Below are 20,335 nucleotides of genomic sequence, written 5' to 3'. Positions count from 1 at the left end.
AAAAAAGACCCGAAAAGTCACAAAACGATCAATTTTCCCCTTAATATCACCGAAACAAATTCAAATGCTTCAACTTCGCGCGTGCCGCGACGCGACAAGCCGCGCGTACGGTGGAGCGCGGTTGCGATTCCCTCCCGCGCGAAGCGGTCGCGTCGCGTGCCACGCAGCAGGGGAGCTAAAGAAGAAAGATTTCGCTCCAAAAAAAAACCATATTTTTCTGAGAAAAATCTGGAATTTTCAGAAAATTAAGATTTTCTCAGACATTTCAGAAAAATTTCCGCAAAATCGACTAATTTTTCTCAAAAATTGGTCGATTTTAGAAAACTTTCGGCAAAAAACTAATTTAAGAGAAAACTAGGAGTTTCTAGAGTTTCTAGAGCTGGAATTAGCATTCAGAGCCTTTTAGAAGACGCTAGAGTCTTCTAGAATCTTTCTAAACCTGAAAAAAAATATTTAAAAAAGAGCCCCAAAAAACCGCCGCTCATCACGACGACATCGGGTAAAAATGACCGATTTTTGAAAAACTAAGGCCGGACACGCTACGCGACCGCAACGCGCGCGCATCGCTAATTTCGAAATTGGCGGGCGCGCGGGGCAAGCGGCGCGGTCGCGTCGCGTGTGGTGTCAGGTGGTGAGAGGGGATTGCGAAATTGGCCTAAAAATCAGAATTTTCAGCCAAAAATCCAGAATTTTCCAGAAAAAACTGGCTGAAAATCAAAATTCCAGAATTTCTGAATTGAAAAAAAAGTGAAAAAATTGATTGATTTTTAGCTCAAATATGAGGTCAAATGCTGAATTTGACTGAAAAATTCCGAAAAAAACAGGACTTTTCGATGAAAAAATGAAAACCGAAATTCCGCGAGCCGCGACGCGTCCGCGTCGCCGCTGACCGCACTGGATTTGCTTCAATTTCTGAGACGGAAAATGCAGAAAAAGGAGTTTACCAGCTAAAAATATGGTTTTCTGGCTGAAAAATGAGGTTTAAAGCTGAAAAAAAACCCCCAAAAAACAATATTTTTAGCCTAAAACCCGAAATTTTGGTCTAAAAAAGCCTAAAAAGGCGCGCACGCACACTCCGAAACGTATACAAATGACATGTGTATGGCCAGAATAGAAGAAGTACGAAGCCAAATGCGTTTGATACTCAGACAGAAGAAGACACGTGACGAAGGGAGAAGAGAGCACAGAGAAAGACTTGGCTGGATGCCAAGCTCCGCCCACTTTTCCTCCTTTTCCTTCTTTATTCCAGGAAAACCCCAAAAAATGGGCTTGAAATTTTTTTTTCAAGATTTTGGAGGCTTCCATTGAATTTCCCATAAAAACGGCTTCAGAATGTTACGGAACCTCGGTGCCACGTGGATTTTCAGCCTAGTTTTAATGGGGGTCAATGTTAATTGGACGGATTTTTTTTCGGAATTTTCAAACGCCCGTAACTCTTTTCAGATGGGATAGAATTTTCTGGAATTTTCTAGAAAGGAACAAGAGACCCTCAAAAGTGATGTCTGAAAATTTCATAATTTTCTGAAATTTTTGAGCTGAGATATGATAAAAATTCGATGGGAACCCTCTGAAACGCGCGCGGAAGCGTAAAATTTTAGCGCGCGCGTGTCTGCCGGCTCTCTTCGTTTCACACACTCTCTCGCCTATTTGTCTCGTTTCGCTACGGTCTCTTCAGTGTCGCCGCTGCACTCGTCAGCCGGCTGCTGGTGTGCATTTGTGCGTGAGCGTGTATTGCGGAGAGAGGGTGGCATCGCATTTGACGAGCATGACAATTCGAAAGCTGGATTTTTGAAGTGTCATCATTTTTTGCTGGATTTTACATTAAAATCTTGAATTTTTCGAGAAAATCTGAAGTTTAGGTAAAAACTAGCGAATTTTTCTCAAAATTTCAGTCAGATTCACATAAAACTAGGTGGAAAAATAGCCTGAAAACTGAAAATTTTGAAAATTCAAAAAAAATTGAGAATCTGATTTCTAACTAGTTTTTCATTTTCCTTCCTTGAAACTTTGGTATTTTTCTCCGAAATGTCCCCAAAAAGCACGTTTTTTTTCAGAAAAATGGCGCCACCAGCCGTCCCAGGAACCGATTCCGGTCGTTCGCCAGCAAATAACACTCAAAAATTGACTGAAGAATCGTCCGAGGAGACTCTTCGCAAGTATTTCCGCACGAAGGTCGACGATGCTCAGGTAGGAGCGAGTTTTGGCTGAAAATATTAGAATTTCAGCATAAAACATCGAAAATAGTGCGAGAATGGCTGAATTCAGCTGGAAAAGTACTTAAAATTGCTGAAAAATACGAATTTTCGACCTAAAAAATGTCCCAAAAATGATAATTTTTGTAATTTTTAAAAATATGAAAATAAGTCGTAAAATAGCAGAATTTTGGCTTAAAATATCAGAAATAGTGTGGAAATGGCTTATTCTGGCTGAAAATCTAGTTAAAAATGGCTGAAAAGCTTGAAAATGGTCAATTTAGAAAAATACCAAAATTTGTCGTAAAATAGCAGAATTTTGGCTCAAAATATGCAAAGTAACGCTAAAATGTCTGATTTGGACTCAGAAACCAGTTAAAATTAACTAGAAAAGCTCAATTTTGGACCTAGATAAGCCCCGAAAATGTAATTTTCCAATTAAAAAAAAACATCTCGAAATTTAAGGCTTTCCAACCATTTTTAGACCCAAAAGTCCCAATTTCTCCCTCCCAAACTAACCGTTTCCCAAGTTTTTCAGCAAAAAGTGGCCGACAAATCCCAAAACGTTCGTCGCCTCCAAGCCCAACGCAACGAGCTGAATACGAAGGTGCGTATGCTGAAAGAAGAGCTACAACAGCTGCACGAACAAGGATCCTACGTTGGAGAAGTCAGTAAAGCCATGGATAAGAAGAAAGTGCTCGTCAAGGTGCATCCAGAAGGAAAGTACGTCGTTGACGTTGACAAAACAATCGATATCAATTCGCTGAACACTGGAGCTCGTGTAGCCCTCCGTGCTGATTCCTATGCTCTTCATAAGGTTCTACCCAACAAAGTGGACCCTCTGGTCTCCCTTATGATGGTTGAAAAGGTGCCAGATTCGACGTATGAGATGGTTGGAGGACTGGATAAACAGATCAAGGAGATTAAGGAGGTCATCGAGTTGCCTGTTAAGCATCCGGAGCTTTTCGATGCTCTTGGTATTGCTCAGCCTAAAGGAGTGCTTCTCTACGGACCACCTGGAACTGGAAAGACGTTGTTGGCACGTGCAGTGGCTCATCATACCGAATGTACTTTTATTCGAGTGTCGGGATCGGAATTGGTTCAGAAGTTCATTGGAGAGGGAGCAAGAATGGTGAGAAAGGCGCTGGAAACGCTGAAAAAAGCCCCAAAAATCATCTCAAAATGCCGCTGAAACTAGCTCAAAATAGCGCCTTTTTTGGGCTATTTTCGACTAGATTAGCTGCTAAAAGTACCCTTAAAAATGGCTCTTAAACTAGTTAAAAACAGCGTCAAAATGACCTGAAATTGCGAAAAATCGCCCCAAAAACCCCGTTTTCCAGGTCCGTGAGCTGTTCGTGATGGCTCGTGAGCACGCTCCATCGATCATCTTCATGGACGAAATCGATTCGATCGGATCATCGAGAGTCGAAGGATCCTCGGGTGGAGACTCGGAAGTGCAGAGAACAATGTTGGAGTTGCTCAATCAGTTGGACGGTTTCGAGGCCACCAAGAATATTAAGGTACTGTACCTGGAAGTTATATGAAAAATGGTCTAAAATAGGCTGATCTAGGCTTAAACAAGCTGGAAATGTTGTCTTAAAACGCTTGAATTGGGCCTAAAATTGGGAAGAAAATGCCTGATTTGTGGGTCCTTTTTAAATGAAAAACCAGCTTAAATTAGGCTAATCTAGGTTTGAGATGATCGTTAAAATAGCTGAAAATGGTCTTAAAAGACTGAATTCGGCCTAGAATTGGCTATGAACGAGACAAAAAAGAGCCTAAAAGGCCTATTTTTGATCTATAATTGGCCTAAAAGCCTGGCCTGATAGTTTCGACTTTTGAATTATCGATTATAGCTGTAATTATAGCTTTAATTGTTATCCTTAAGAACCCAATTCGGCGGCTTTTCGGCATAGAATTGTCGTCCATGAAAGGCCCTATTTTAGCGCCGAATTCTAGCCAAAATTGGGATTATTTCAGTTAAAAGTAGGCTATTTTCAGTCTGAAACGGTCTAATTCCAGCCTAAAATAGGCTGTTTTCAACCTAAATCTTAACACAATTGAAGCCTAAACCAGTCTGAAATGAGCTAGTTCTAGTCGGAAATCTACGATTTCTAGCCAAAATTGGGCCTATTTTCAGCCTATACTTGGACCCGATTCCAGCCTAAAAATAGGCCCGATTCCAGCCCTTATTCTCTATAACCCTATATAATCTTTCAGGTAATCATGGCAACGAATCGTATCGACATCCTAGACCCCGCCCTTCTCCGTCCCGGTCGTATCGATCGTAAAATCGAATTCCCGGCTCCAGATGAGAAGGCGCGTGCCGATATTCTCAAGATTCATTCGCGTAAAATGAATCTAATGCGAGGAATCAATATGGCAAAGATCGCTGAACAGATTCCTGGGGCTTCTGGAGCAGAAGTGAAGGCGGTGTGCACGGAAGCCGGAATGTTTGCCCTTCGTGAGAGACGTATTCATGTGACACAGGAGGACTTCGAGATGGCCGTTGGAAAAGTGATGCAGAAGGACTCGGAGAAGAATATGTCCATTAAGAAGTTGTGGAAATAATCTTCTAAGCCCCGCCCATCTTTTATTCGTGTCTTTTCTTTTTTGAATTATTTATTGACTCCTCCCCCTCTGAACGTTTTTCTCTCTGTATTCTTCTTCGTAACATACATAAACATCTTGTATTATAAGCCAGTGATGAATTTGGCTGGAAATCCTCTGAAAATAATCTGAAAGTTTGAAAAATGGACCCCTTGATGTCAGATGGAGAGTTTTAAAGGTCTTAGAAGCTTCAAAAACGGTATTACATTGCCCAGCAAAAAAATAAAAAAATTTCGCCACCGAGGGGAATCGAACCCGGGTCGTCAGATTGGAAGTGGAGGAGTTGAAAATCCCACTGAGCCATTTGGACATTTTTTGGAAAATCGCTCAAAAACACTGAAAAAATGGAATTTTCAGTGTTGGAAACTTTTTTATCGTATTTTTCAAGTTTTTCTGTCCTAGAAATAATATTTTCAGCCGGCTTTTAGAAAAAAAATTTATCAGAAAATTTTCAAAATTAGGATTTTTCGAAATTTTTGAAAAAGTTCATTTTTAGCATCTAGAATGTTCTAAAACGTCTGAAAATGTTGTGAAAATAGAGCAAAAAAATTTTGCCACCGAGAGGAATCGAACCCGGGTCGTTAGATTGTTATCGAAAATCCCACTGAGCCATTTGTGCATTTTTTGGAAAATCGCTCAAAAACACTGAAAAATCGATTTTTCGAAGTTGGAAACTATTTTCAGCGTCTTTTTCAAGTTTTTTTTTGTCCTGGAAATACTATTTTCAACAAAGTTTTTGAAAAAGAAAATTTTCAAAATTAGGATTTTTCGAAATGTTTGAAAAAAGTTCATTTTTAGCATCTAGAATGTTCTAAACCGTCTGAAAATGCTGTACAAAAGGAGCAAAACAATTTTGCCACCGAGGGGAATCGAACTTGGATCGTCAGATTGGAAGTGGAGGAGTTGAAAATCCCACTGAGCCATTTGGACATTTTTTGGAAAATAACGTTTTTTTTTAATTTCCTAGAGCTTTTTAACTGTTTTAAGCTCATTTTTTGTAGTTTAAAGTCTCAAAAACAGCCTTTAAGCCTAGTTTTCAACAATTTTTCAGAGAAAAACAATATTTTTAGGACCTTTTATTCAAAATTTATCATTATCAACATGAAACCATGGCAATTTGAGATCGAAAATTTTCAAGTACTTCTCGGGAAGCTGCTCCCTCGACGTCGTCTGTCATTTCTTCTCACGATACCGTATTCTGTGCATCAGACCCAACGCTGGGTTCATACTTCCCAGTACATTCCGCATTCGATCGAACGAATCGCCGTCCGTCTCGTCTAGATCCACATTTTCCGATTTGTTGCGACTGAAAAATTGCGTTTTTGTTGAGAAAATCAGGTTTTTTGATAAGGAAGTGATTGGTGATAAGAGGTCACAAATTATGTGTTCTATGACGATAACAGATCAAAATGTAACATAACTTGTTTTAAAGACGCACAGATCGAAAACTACGGTAGCTATCAAAAATTTGAAAAGAGGGAATTGTTAGGGATCAAATTTTATATGTATGTGTAGTTTGTAGGTTGTACCTAGCTAATTTGGTTTTTGAGATATGCGCCTTTAAAGAGACGCAGACGGGGGGAGGCGGGGCCAGCCGCCGGTGGTTAGCAAGGTAACCGTGTTTGAAAGCGCTATATCTCAAAAACGGGTAAAGCTAGCCAAAACTTTTAAACTACCCAAATGTATAAAATTAGACAAGCTACATTTTGATATAAAAATGATTAACGAAGCTTCAGTGGTTCTTGAGATATGCGCCTTTAAAGAGACGCATGCATAGGATGCCGGAGAGGCACAGGTGGGTCTTTCTTTTTGAAAGCGCTATATTCAAAAACACAGGTCTAGCTAGCTTAAATTCTCAAAATTTTAAAATAAGTAGAATTTAATAAGCTTTATTTTGATATAAAATTCATTAGAAGGAGTTGAGTGGTTTTTGAGATATGCGCCTTTAAAGAGACGCAGACGGGAGGAAGCGGCGGCTAGCCGCAGGCTGAAAGCGCTGTATCTTAAATACGGATTTATCCAGCTCAATTTTGTAAACTATGAAAATATAGAAAATGTTATAAGCTACATTTTAGTATAACTTTCATTACAAGAAATTCAGTGGTTCGTGACATACAGCGTTTCAACGGTTGCGCGCCCGCCCTTCAGCGCTCCTATCTTTAAAAGCGCATATCTCAAGACTCCTAAAAGTCATCAAATTTTTGTGAACTAGAGGATTGTGTGAAATTTAAAGAACTACATTTTGATCTAAATTTCATTCACAGGGATCTAGCGATTCTTGAGATATGCGCCTTTAAAGTAAGCGCGCGCGCCAAGAAAGACCCCGAGCTTCAACGCCTTATATCTCTAGACGCATTATATCTATTAAACTTTTGTAAACTATCAAAACGCGTAAAACTTTATGAGCTACACTTTGGTGTACATTTCATCGAAAGCGCGTTATTGGTTCTTGAGATATATGTTTCTAAAGATAAAGCGCCCACTTTTGCGGTGCCGCGCGCGCTCTTACTTTAAAGGCGCAGAACCAATGTCCCCACTAAAATTTTTTTGACTACAAAAATGTAGAAAATTTGATTTTCTACAGTATCCAATTTAAATTTTTCTTCTATCTTTTCAAGTTTTCAAGATAATCCCAAAAAACGCTCACCTATCTGATCCCGAGTGATGATTTGGTTTTTGTGCTCGATACAGCGTGAACGAATAAATTTGAACGAATAGAAAATGTAAAATAATTAGAGAAATCAAAAATTTCATGATTCTATCTGATTCAAATCGAAGTACAACAAACACAGCCTCCTTTTGTATTGTTCTATTGAGTGGGCGGAGCCTAATCTGACGCCTTCTGACGACAATTGATCAGTACGAATCACACGTCTTCTTGTAGAGGGTTTTCATGTGAATTTTAGTGATAGAATGATAAGATTTGTGATAAGAGAACACTTGAATCAGGGTCGAAAAATGTATCTGACTACAAAAAATGGACCAGACCAATGAACATTTTTTTTCCATTTTTTTTCCAATTTTGGGACTTTTTTAGTTTTTTAGAATGTTCTAGAATACATGAAAATAAATAAAAATTGTTTTTTTTTTATTTTCAAAAACACAAAACTGAACATATGAGAAGTGGTTGTGATGATGACGAAAAATGAAATTAAAAGTAAACAAGATAATTTTAAAAAAAGAGAAATATCTCGAAAACTAAAAGAGATAGAAGAAAAGTGTAAATTATGAACTTTTAGGAAATTTAATTTCCTATATTTTTATAGTTGACCAATTTTTGATAACTGTTATCAGTCTTGAGATATGAGGCTTTGAAACGCAGGTATGCGGATGGATTGGGCGCAGTAACTTTAAATGTCTATATCTTAGGAACCACTAAAGCTAGTATAATGATTTTTATATTGAAATGTCGTTTATCACATTTTAAATACTTTTGTAGTTGACAAAATTTTGATAACTATTATGAGATTTGAGATATAAGGCTTCAAAGAATAGGTGCCATTCGAGGCGGGCGCGCCACCGCGACACCAGGCGCTTTGTCTTCGAAACGCTGTATCTCAAGAACCAATAGAGCCCGTGTAATGAAATTAATATCAAAATGTAGCTTATTAAATTTGACATACTTTCATAGTTTACAAAATTTTAATAGCTATTACGAGTCTAGAGATATGGCGATCTTTAAGACGCGCGCGCGCCACAGCGGTAATGGGCGCCTTGTCTTCTAGCGGCTATATCTCAAGAACTAACAAAACTCATTGAATGAAACTAATATCAAATTGTAGCTTATCGAATTTCACATATTTTTGTAGTTGACAAAACTTTGGTAGCTATCATGAGTTTTGAGATAAAGAGTAGGGCGCACGCGCCATCGCAATAACTGGCGCCTTGTCTTTCAGCCATTGTATCTCTTGAATCATTGTAGCCGTTTCAATCTTTGTTTTATCAAAATGTAGCTTATCAAGTTTTACATGTTTCACTATTTTCAAAATTTAGGCTAACGTCCCCCGTTCTTGAGATATAGTAGTTTAAAAAGCACTTTACCTCTGCTTCTCACAGTCTACGTCACTTTAAAGGCGCATATCTCAAAACTGGACATTATATTAGAATGTTGTTCATTACATAAATATTGCAAATTGAATTTACTAACAATTTCTAATTTTCAAAATTTTGCTAGCTACGGTAGTTTTTGAGTTATGCGCCTTTAAATTTAGCGCGCCTCCCAGCGGGGGGATGCATTAACTTTAAAGACGCATATCTCTAGAACCACTGAATCTATTTTAATCAAAGTTATATCAAAATGTAGCTTATAAAATTTTACACATTCTGATATTTTTAAATTTTCTGCTAGCTCAACCCGTTTTGAATTGAAACTTCTTAAAGTTCATAATTTAGACTTTTCGCTCTATCCTTTTTAGTTTCTCGAGATACTCAAATGAGGATCACCAAATCACATACAATCAAGATGTAAAAAACCTTGAAAGAAACTGGTTTTCCTATTTGTGTGCAGATTTAGTGTGAACCGTAAAAAACGAGTCGAATCCAACCAAAATCACGAAGACTGCAAATGTAAACCCGCAGAAGACGGTTAGCAGAATGCGATCCAGTACATTGGCCAGGAATTCCCATTCTAATGAGCATCTGAATTTTAAAATATGCTATAAATGTCTTAAAATCTTAAAAATGGTCCTCTGGGAACCATCCAGTGGTTTAGAAAATTTTCAATTTCCTCCTTTCCCTCCCGCTAGGCGCGCCACCGCTCCCCCTTCTTATACGCACTCCCTCCCCCATCTCCACCGTGCAGTCATGTCCGAGTGGTTAAGGAGATTGACTAGAAATCAATTGGGCTCTGCCCGCGTAGGTTCGAATCCTGCTGACTGCGTTAACCTTTTTTTCTTTTTTGCTTCATTTTTTGGGTCCCAGGGTCTTACCTCCTCTGCATTTTTTGCTTCTTCACACTCCTCGCCTGACTTGTGTCCATACTCATTCGATATTGATTCTTTCGGAGCGCTTTCATTTTTGCCTGAATTTAAAATTATTTAGAGTCGATATGCTACCAAACTTCAAACTCACATATCTCAAAAACTATATTAGCTGTCAGAATACTACAAACTACAAGAATATTGGACATTTTGAAAAACTACATCTTGGTTACAATAGTATCTCTGTAGCTAGCCGGATTCTCGAGATATAACGTTTTGAAGGTTTGGTTTCCCTTATAATTTAGAGGGGGTATATCTCAAAAACTAAAAGTTCTACAGAAAAGTGTAAAACTACAAAAATGTGGCTCGCAAAATTTTATACATTTCTATAGTTAAAAAAAAGTTTGATAGCTATCATGAGTCGTGAGATATAAGGCTTTGACGCTCAGGCGTCCTTTGGGGTTTGAGCTCAATTATCTCGGTTCCTGATAAAGATATCAAAAGTGTGTCAACTGATAAATTGTTTATCATGATAGCAGCAACAATTTCTTAGTTGACAAATTTTTTACATCTTTATCAGGAACCGAGATAAATGGGCTCAAAGTTGAAAGTCAGGGGGCACTTCTATTACAGGTTTTACGGTATCTTGATGAAAGTTATATCAAAGTGTAGCTAATTAGATTTTACACACTTTCATAGCTTTCAAAGTATTGCTAGCTGTTATAGTTCCTGAGATATGCGTATTGAAAGTTGCGCCTTCCCCCTCCTATATGGGTCTATATGGGCGCGCCAACTTTAAAGTCGCATAACTCATCAACGATTATAGCTAGAAAAAAGTTTTGAACGTCAAAAATGTAGCTCGTAAAATTTGACCTATGCGTCAAAAAAACAGATTTTAGCTAGCTACTATGGTTCTCAAGATATGCGTTTTTAAAATTGGTACACCCCTCTTCTCCCGTAATTTTGAGCGCGCCAACTTTAAACGCGAATATCTCACGAACGACAAACGCTATCAAAACGTTGTTAAGTACAAAACTGTAGCTTATAAAATTTTACATTCAACCCAATTTTCAAATTTGTTCTATCTAAAAATCTGACTAAACTACAACGTTTTGAAGATACACCCACACACACACACACATTAACACACGTCTTAACATAAGTGGTGGGGGGAAGGGCGCTCTATTGAGAAAAACAAAAATGTTACATGTTGTGTGTACTGTCGGGTGATTGTCGCCAGTCGAGCTGTATAACTATACGTCGATTGCAGATCACACATTTGTGATGAGATGGATCCGAAGAAGTGTTGAGGATCGTGCTGGAAAAGATAGAAGCAACTGAAGGTGTTTAAAGAAGGGGGCGGGGACAAATACATGGACCAATTGAGAGAAATCAACAAAGAAACTACTCGAGAAGCAATTAGGAACATACTCACCGCCGTTACTGGATCCATTTGCACTAGTAACGGATCCAAATGAGTGGAGTGTCGCTGCTCGGAGATCACTCCGAATTCGGTCCATAAATCGATTAGGGACGTTGGCGGGCTGAAATTTAGTCGTAAATAGTAAACTTAAAGATTTGTAAAATTGAATTAGCTACATTTTGATATAACTTTCATAAAAACAGCGTCAGTGGTTCTTGAGAGATGCGCCTTTAAAGTTGGAGCGCCTCCCTCGTTTGGCGCCAAAAGGAAAGGCGAATATTTCCAAAACTACGGTAGATATCAAAAATTTTTAAATTGAAACTTGTTGAAAATGAAATTTCCTATATATGTGTAGTTAACAAAATGTTGAAAGCATGTCTAGTTTTTGAGATATGCGCCTTTAAAGAGACGCAGACAGTGGAAGGGTATTAAGGTATCCGCTTTTGAAACAGCTATGTCTCCAAAACTAGTGAAGCTAGTTCAAAATTTCAAATTAAATAAATGTTTAAAACTTAATAAGCTGCCTTTTAATAAAATGTTCATTATAAGGGATCTGGTGGTTCTTCAGATACACCCTCTAAAAGACAAGGTGCTAGTTGCGTTCTAGAGGACACGTAAGCTTCAAAACATTATATCTCAAGACTCATAATAGTTATCAAAGTTTTGTAAGAAAGTAAAATATGTGAAATTGAATAAACTGCATTTTGGTATAAATTTCATTAAAAAAGCTCTAGTGGTTCTTGAGATACGATGGCTCAAAGACAGTGTGTCTATTTACGGGGGTGCGCTGAAAGCTTTCTTAATTTTGCAGCGCTATATCTCAGGAACCGTTTTAGCTAGCTAAAATTTAATTTGATTTTTGAAATCCTCATGTTTTGCAATACCTAAAAACTGATTTACAAACATTTCCCACTGACGAGAGATAAACAATGAGAAGAGACGCAGTCAACGAGTGCCTGAGACGCGAGGCGCGCGCTCTAAAGAGAGCGTTAAATTTGAAGAGCTATATCTCAAGAACCACTAAAGTAATCAACAATTTATAAATTATTAAAGTATGTAAAATGTCAAGAGCTGCATTTTGATATAAAATTTATCAAACTAGCTTGTTTGGTTCTTGAGATATAACACTTTGAAGTGCAGGTATCCATTTAGCGCGATGAAATGACTCGGTATCTTCAAATTGCTATATCTCAAGAACCCCTTTAGCCTCGTCAATGACATTTGTATCAAATGGTAGCTTATGGAATTTCACATATTTAATTAGTTATCAAAACTTGAATAACTTCTAGGAGTCAGGAGATATAAAGCTTTGAAGCTGAAGTACCTTTTGAAGCGAGCCATCACGATAACAGGCGCCTTGTCATTCTTTTTGATTAAAAAAAACTCACCTCAATATAAAAAACTCGACCACCGGATTATAAACCAATTTCCGTACCCTATCAGAAATCGGTTTATTATAATGCTTCTGTCCGTGAATCGCCAAAACGCCAGTCGCCAAAAATGTGCCAACCACTATCACCATAATGATACCAATGTAGTACCAACCTGGAATTTATTGATTACTAAATAAATCAATAGTGACAAATGTGACCTACTCATTAAAGGCACATAGGTGCTTGTGGATGGCATTTGGTTACAAACCATCAGCATCATAACCGACATTGTGAGAAGGGTGTTGATTCCGAGGTACCTTAACGAAAGAAGCATGAGGATACTTGCAAACTTTTTTAGAGCCCTAGATGTAAAATTTTATAGGCTACTTTTTTGTAATTAACAGCTTTTTCAAAGCTATAACGGTTATTGAGTTATGCGTCTTTGAAGTTAACGCACTAAGTATTACCGGCGGAGGGGGAGGCAACACTTTAAAGACGCATATCCCAAAAACGGGTATAGCTAGCTTAAATTTTTAAATTCACGAAATGTGTAAAATTTGATAAGCTACGTTGTGATATAAATTTCATTATTCTAGCTTCAGCGGTTCTTGAGATATAGCCGCTAAACGACAAGCTGTCTATTGCCGCGAGCGCCCCATAGGACCCCTGAGCTTCAAAGACCTATATCTCAAGACTCATGAAAGCCATCGAAAATTTGTAAACTATGAAAATATGAAAAATTTAATAAGCTAGATTTTGGTATAACATTCATTAAAATAACTTAATTGGTTCTTGATCTCTAAAAGACAGGACACTCATTGACGCTATTGTGTGCGCGCCTTGAAGGACACCCCTGCTTCAAAGTGTTATATCTCAAGAACCATAAGAGCAAACTCAAATTGATTTTTTTACAAAAATATAAAATATTATGAGCTACATTTTTGCAGTTGAAATCTTTTTCATAGCGCTTTTAGTTTTTGAGATATGCGCTTTTAAAGGTGGCACACCTCCCCCTCCACCTATTGGGCGCTTTAACTTTAAAGGCGCATATCTCAGGAACCATATTAGCTAGCAAGGCGTTCTTTTTTGATAAATGTAGGAAATTTTACTGGCTATATTTCTGCATTTTGAAAAATTTCAAAAAAACTCACAACTTCTCATCGCGTTCACTAGATGAACTAGTAGGTGTGAAGAATCCAGTGACCGCGACAATAGTGATAATACTTGTAGGAATCACCAAATTGATCATATAATACAGTGGCTTCCTTCTTATCACCAAATGAGCATATAACATGACCCATGGAGCAGCACAACATTTGAATGATTCCTCGACTCGTACGAATTCGAAACTTATCACTTCCCATTCGTCGTTTCGCGCCATATTGCCAAGATTCACTTGAGAGCTTAGCGGCCAATAGTCTATTGTTTGCTGGAACAAGCGTTTTTAATCTTAAAAAATTGGAAACAGCCCTAGAACATCTAGAAAATCAAGCAAAAAGGAAAAAAGATTAACGCAGTCAGCAGGATTCGAACCTACGCGGGCAGAGCCCAATTGATTTCTAGTCAATCTCCTTAACCACTCGGACATGACTGCACGGTGGAGATGGGGGAGGGAGTACGTATAAGAAGGGGGAGCACCGGAGGGGCGAGCGGGAGCGGGATTGGGAGCGAGGGGGAGGTAGAGGTGATAAACTGGACATCACCAGTCTGAAATTTGTCTTGAAAATTGATTTTCGAGGATTTTTAAAATATAAAATTGAGTAATTTATAGAGAAAGTAGAGAAATTGTTTTATTTCATATTGACTTTGGCCTGGAAAATAGGATTTAAAAATTTTTTTGTTGTAAATTCAGCCTTCGATATCGATTTTTGAGGGTTTAAACTGTAAAATTAAGTAAGTTATTGGAAAATAGAGTAATACTTCTATTTTACATTATATTTAATCGGGAAAATTGAATTTTTTGAAATTTTTTGAACACAATTTACTCAGAAAAATGTGTTTAATGTGTTTATTTGCTGACTTTTTGGCTCTTTTCTTCTTATATAAAAAATCCCATCTCCCTTTCCCCCTATTTCTTGCTTTTTTGCCTAAAAAGTTTTTTTCTCCTCCCCACTTTTTCCCTTCGGACCTGCTCCCTCGCTCTCTCTCCCTCCCAGGTCGCCGCGCCGCTCCCCCTTCTTATATGCACTCCCCCTCCTTTCTTCTCCTGTGCAGTCATGTCCGAGTGGTTAAGGAGATTGACTTGAAATCAATTGGCCTCTGGCCGCGTAGGTTCGAATCCTGCTGACTGCGTTAACCTTTTTTTTTTTTGCTTTTTTTTGGTCATCCTAGGGGGTCCTGGGGACCCTTTTTTGGTGGTTTATTCTGTACAGATTTTTCATAAACTTACCTTATCATGCGTCCAACTAGAAATGATAAATGTGCAATTCTGCCTATCATATGGGAACCATCTAACGTCCATTCGACATGATAACTTGTAAATCGCTGGGAACATTAGCTGAACTTTGGCGCCATTTTTCTTCTGGCTCCAATGCCCCGTTTCCAGCTGAGCATTCATCAGAGATTCCGTCTTTTTTTGTTCCAACTCTTCGCTGAAATTTTTCAATTTTTTAGTTTTTTAAGCTGAGCAATCGCTAGAATTATCCAACCTATTGTACAAATAAGTATCCGGAATCCAAATCTGGTTATACGGCACTATGGTCCGGTTAATCATACCGTAATCCACTGGATTCCAATCTAGGAACTCATCGTACCAATGTTGGACCATCCAAACATTCACCTCAATGCTCTGCATATGTTCGTCCTGTTTGAAGAAAGTCAGTAAATTCGCTCTAAAGCAAAAAATCTCAAAATTCCACCTACCACATCCAAAATCTGATACAAACTCATGCTTAAATTGATTCTCGTCGGCTGGGTATAGTCTTTTCGCGGGTGTACGGTTTTCTCGTAGAAATTTGGATCCAATAGCTCCTCTACCAACCGCCGCTGGTCGTTTATAAATTGACCTGAAAAGTTGGGAAGTTAAAAGGGGTAAAAAGCGCAAAAACTGCGATAAGACAGTCCAAAAAATGGTTTAGAACCCTAAAACCACCCCCAGACCCCCCCTGGAACCCGCCCCAGTGCTCGATAAAAAAAGCAAAAAAGGTTCGCAGTCAGCAGGATTCGAACCTACGCGGGCAGAGCCCAATTGATTTCGAGTCAATCTCCTTAACCACTCGGACATGACTGCACTGGCGAAAAGGGGAGAGGGAGTGCGTATAAGAAGGGGAGCGGTGGCGCGCCGGGAGCGAGAAGGGAGAGGGAAAGGAATTTACAAATTCGCTAGATTGAAAAAATCGAAATTTTTGGGAAATAATTGTTTATTATTAGAGCAGGCTTACCTTCATTTAATTTCTCCAGATACCTTTGCCGCTCCTCTACTAACTGCTGCATGAACGTCGAGTTATATGCAGCAGTTGTATTTTCTGAAATTTTCCTTCTACAATTTTTATATATTTTTTAATTACCCAAACTTCTCCTCAACTGAGTTTTGAAATCCTCAATGTTTGTGTTATTTCTAGTACTATGCACTCGATTCGAGTCGAACCACTCTTGATAGGATGATGTTGTTGGTGGTGATAGCCTGAAAATGGGTTAGACGAGATCTGCAATTGGGTATAACTCAAGAACCATAAAAGCTAGACAAGAACTTTAAACTAAAAAATGTAGGAAATTAAATTTCCTACATTTTTGTAGTTTACAACTTTTCGATAGCGTTTATCGTTCTTGAGATATGCGCATTTAAGGTAGATGCGCTGCAAAAGAAGGCGTGTCAACTTTAAAGGCGCATAACTCAAGAACCGTTAGAGCTATCAAAAAGTTAAGAACTACAAAAATGTGTGAAATTAAATTTTCTATAGTTTTGCAGTTAAAACATTTTTGATAGCTTTCCTGGTTTTTGAGATATTAAGCTTGAAAACGTAAGGCGCGTTCAAGCCCTGTTCAGACGTTTAGAAGACGATTTTTAGCAGATTTTTTCGCTGGAAATGATTAAAAGCAAAGGTAAAAATTCGACTTTAAAGCCAAAACTGGGCAAAATTCAAAAAATTGAAAAAAAACAAAAAATTCGAAAAATTGAAAATCTAACATTTTCAGACATTTTTTTGAATTTTGAAGTTTTTTTTCGTTCAAAAAATCTGTAATTTAATTTTTTAGTCCCTTTTTAAACGGATTTTCGACATTTTTAACATCGAAGAGAGACGCAGAGAAAGAGGAACCTCTCACTGTCTGCGTCTCTCTCTCTCTCCTCTCTCGCTCACCAGCCATATAACTTTTTTTCAAAGCGTTATATCTCAAGAATTATAAAAGCTATCAAAAAGTTGTAAACTACAAAAATGTAGGAAATTCAATACGCTACATTTTGATGTAAATAGTATTAAAATAGCATCAGTGGTTCTTGAGATAAGCGCTTCTGAAGCAAGGCTCCTTACAAGAAGGCGCGCGCCCACTTTAAAGGTGCATATCTCAAGAATGGTAAACGCTATCAAATAGCTCAAAACAACAAAAATATGTGAAATCAAATTTTCTACATTTTCGTAGTTTATAGCTTTTTGCTAGCTATAACAGTTCGTGAGATACAGCGCAAAAAGCCCAAGGAAAGGGGAGACGCAGCGAAACGAGAGTGCTCTCGCTTCTCTGCGTCTCTCAAAAAAAAAAGAGGAAAAGCCATGCTTACTGCACTTGCTTTCCATACTTCTCGAGCACTTTGCCACCACTCTGTGCTCCTGCTAACCGGACCAGAATGGATAGGATTATGTAGGGGAGCATATCTGGAAACAATTTGTTGCAGTTTGAGTTTCGAAAATCACTGAAAATCGCTGAAAAAAACTAGAAAAGAACACAAAAATAAACCAAGAAGTCTGATCCCATTATTCATCTCTTTTCCTCGATTTTCAGAGTTTTTCAGCCAAAAAAGAGGAAAAAAAGAAGATGAGAGAGTAAAAATTCTAACATATATGTATAAGGGGTTAGAGGAAATCATTGAATTCCCGAGAGACAAAAAACTTGGGAGAAAAAATGTTGACGGGTTAAGAGAAACAATCTTTTCGTCAGTTTTTTAGAGGCGAAAAAGGAGGTGACGAGTTTTTTTCCGGATAATTTTTTTCATGTTTTCGAATTACCTAAAACTAGATTTATCTTTTATTTTTGCAGATTTACACCTAGTTTTTTGAAATCTACACATTCTGAAACCCCTAAAATCATTTTTCTAGAAAGTTCAAGTCATAGGAGAGAGAGAGGCGCAGAGAAAGCGAACACCCTCCCTTCTAGGTGGTTGCCGCAGTAAACGCGCTCTATCTCAAAAACTATAATAGCTATCAAGAAGTAGTCAACTACAAAAATGTGTAAAATTGAATTTCCTACAATTTTGTAGTTTACAACTTTTAGATAACTTCTATGGTTCTTGAGATATTAAGCTCCAAAGCGTAAGACGCGTTTACGCCATGTTCACACCGTTCTTGAGATAAACGCGTTTAAAGTTGAGAAGTTTGGTTCTAGGAGGAACAGAGAAACGAGACACTCTAGGTGTCTGCGTCTCCTTTTTCACGAGGTTTAAGGTTGAAAACTGTTGTTTTTTAGCATTCAAAAATGTCTCACATTTCTAATTTTTTCAAAAATGTTTTCAAATTTTTCAATTTTTGCTCTTTTTCATGCAAAATTTTAGATTTTACAAACTATTTTATTCGGATTTTCCTAGAACTTGGTCTGGAATATTCTAGAATTTTAAGCTCATTAAAAGAAGAGGAAGGAAAAAACGCGACTATTATCCATTTCTATTTTTTTTCAGTTTCACCCAAAAAGAAGGGAAAAAAGGGGAAGAATAGGGAAGAGCAAACAGAAGGAGAATAGGATGACCCTTTCATTTTTTTCAATTTCAAAAAGAAGCGGATCCTTTTATTATTAGAGCCCAAAGGAGCAGGAAAAAACAATAAATGGGTTGGAGAGTGTGCGAAAAGGAGAGGGTACCGGAGAAATGACACATAATTTTTAAAGAAGGCTTATATCTCAGGAACCATAAAAGCTATCAAAAAGTTGTAAACTATGAAAATGTGTGAAATCGAAAATCCTACATTTTTCTAGTTTACAGATTTTGAGTAGCTACTACGGTTCTTGAGATATGCGCCTTTAAAGTTGTCCTGTGTTTCTGGTAAGAAAGCCACGTTTAAAGGTGGGGGGACATGAAAAAAATAATGTTCTCGAAATTCCGTTCAAAGATGCCCCTCGAGGAGCTGAACTTGTGAGAACGAGGATTGGGGGTGCGGCCCCGCTACCGACTGAGCTACGCGGGCAAAGAGAGAGCGGCACCTCGATTGCATACATAAAGGCGAGGACGACAGATGTACGCAGAGTGACATTAAGCGTTGTACACCGTCACGGTAGAATGCATACTCTGGCCCCAAAAATCCCCCGTAAAATCTCTTGTCCCCCCCACCTTTAAAGGCGCAAATCGCTCGTTGATTTTTATTGATTTTTAAAAATATTCTTGAATTCTACATCCTCGAAAACCTACGGGGGCGCTTTTTCTAAAAGTTTTTAGCCCTATGAGGGAGGGAGACAGCTTGTCGGTAGGCTTGCTACAGTAAACGCGCTCTATCTCATGAACCGTTAGAGATATCAAAAAGTGGTTAACTATGAAAATGTGTAAAATTGAATTTCCTATATTTTCGTAGTTAATTATTTTTGATAGCCTTCACCGTTTTTGATATATGCGCTTTTAACGTAAAAGATATAGGTTAAGAGGCGGAGACTCTTTATGTGATAAAAATTATATTTTAAAAAGTCGGAAAAATGTTTTATTTAGCACATCTGTCCTTTGAAACAAATGGTAAATGAATCAAATAACTAGGTAGACACCACTTCATTTGTCTCCCTCCGGGTGTCTCCAGGTGTCACTACACGTCATAAATCGGGTCAATGATCTGAAGGCGTTGTAAACGGTTTTGTTAATTGTCATAGTATATTCCAGATCAAGAGCTTCATTTTTGTAGTTGACAACTTTTTTCTAGCTCTTTTCGTTTTCGAGATATGCGCCTTTAAAGTAGACAGGCCTTTCTGGTAAGCGCTCTTTCTTTAAAGGCGCACATCTCGAAAACAGTGAAAGCTATCAAAAAGTTGTAAACAACAAAAATATAGAAAATTTAATTTTACACATTTTTGTAGTTTGTAACGTTTTGATAGCTGTTATGGTTCTTGAGATAGAGCGTGTTTACTGCAACAAGCTCACCGACGCTTTATTGTTATCGCTTTCTCTGCGTCTCTCTCCCTCTCACTTAGGGCTTCAAATTTCTAGAAAAGTAGTTCATAGGGGTTATCGAATGCGTAGATTTCAAAAAAAATAAATCTTGTCTCACAAAAATCAAATTTGAACCTAGTTTTTGGGTCATTCACAAACATGAAACCATTTTTCCAATTTTTCCTCATTTTTCGAAAACTGAGATTTTTAGTGCTAAATAACTGAAATAAAAATGAGAAAAACTTTTTTCACCCTTCAAACCCTAAAACAAAGAGGAGACACCGACAACTAGAGTGTCTCGTTTCTCTGCGCCTCCTAGAACCAAACTTCTCAACTTTAAACGCGTTTATCTCAAGAACGGTGTGAGCTAACAAAAAGTTGTAAACTACAAAACTGTGGGAAATTTCATTTTACACATTTTTATAGTTTACAACTTCTTGTTAGCTCTGATGGTTCTTGAGATATACACTCTAGAAGAATTGAATAGAGCAAAACCTCAAAAATAAGTGAAAGCGAGAAGGGGCTGGGAAATTGGAGTGGGAGGGGGG

The 20,335-nt window shown here is 37.9% G+C and overlaps 3 protein-coding genes and 4 non-coding genes across 7 annotated transcripts; 3 read left to right on the top strand and 4 right to left on the bottom strand.

Annotated features, from left to right (window-relative positions):
• Nucleotides 1-2,058: 2,058 nt before the first annotated feature.
• On the top strand, nucleotides 2,059-4,763 carry Cbr-rpt-6 (the record flags this gene model as incomplete). The annotated part of the gene is made up of 4 exons (XM_002640973.1): nucleotides 2,059-2,187; nucleotides 2,731-3,324; nucleotides 3,533-3,712; nucleotides 4,413-4,763. 4 exons carry the CDS (start codon nucleotides 2,059-2,061, stop codon nucleotides 4,761-4,763), a joined length of 1,254 nt encoding a protein of 417 aa, XP_002641019.1.
• A 1,212-nt stretch (nucleotides 4,764-5,975) lies between these two features.
• CBG11772 lies at nucleotides 5,976-7,556 on the bottom strand (the record flags this gene model as incomplete). Its single annotated transcript, XM_002640974.2, has 2 exons — nucleotides 5,976-6,108; nucleotides 7,450-7,556. 2 exons carry the CDS (start codon nucleotides 7,554-7,556, stop codon nucleotides 5,976-5,978), a joined length of 240 nt encoding a protein of 79 aa, XP_002641020.2.
• A 1,739-nt stretch (nucleotides 7,557-9,295) lies between these two features.
• On the bottom strand, nucleotides 9,296-17,323 carry Cbr-acr-5 (the record flags this gene model as incomplete). Its single annotated transcript, XM_045243434.1, has 13 exons — nucleotides 9,296-9,440; nucleotides 9,731-9,822; nucleotides 10,929-11,039; nucleotides 11,157-11,265; nucleotides 12,533-12,689; nucleotides 12,740-12,834; nucleotides 13,669-13,946; nucleotides 14,907-15,108; nucleotides 15,166-15,320; nucleotides 15,380-15,522; nucleotides 15,898-15,981; nucleotides 16,024-16,139; nucleotides 17,232-17,323. The coding sequence occupies 13 exons, from the start codon at nucleotides 17,321-17,323 to the stop codon at nucleotides 9,296-9,298; spliced, it is 1,779 nt and encodes a 592-aa protein (XP_045094628.1).
• CBG28328 lies at nucleotides 9,600-9,681 on the top strand. The gene has a single exon. It is a non-coding gene (tRNA).
• On the bottom strand, nucleotides 14,030-14,111 carry CBG29071. The gene has a single exon. It is a non-coding gene (tRNA).
• Nucleotides 14,728-14,809, top strand: CBG29064. Its single transcript has one exon. It is a non-coding gene (tRNA).
• On the bottom strand, nucleotides 15,665-15,746 carry CBG28211. The gene has a single exon. It is a non-coding gene (tRNA).
• Nucleotides 17,324-20,335: the final 3,012 nt, after the last annotated feature.

The sequence above is a fragment of the Caenorhabditis briggsae genome (genome assembly GCF_000004555.2).
Source record: "Caenorhabditis briggsae complete genome, chrIII, whole genome shotgun sequence".
Classification (NCBI taxonomy): domain Eukaryota; kingdom Metazoa; phylum Nematoda; class Chromadorea; order Rhabditida; family Rhabditidae; genus Caenorhabditis; species Caenorhabditis briggsae.
This window is presented reverse-complemented; position numbering and strand designations above follow the sequence as displayed.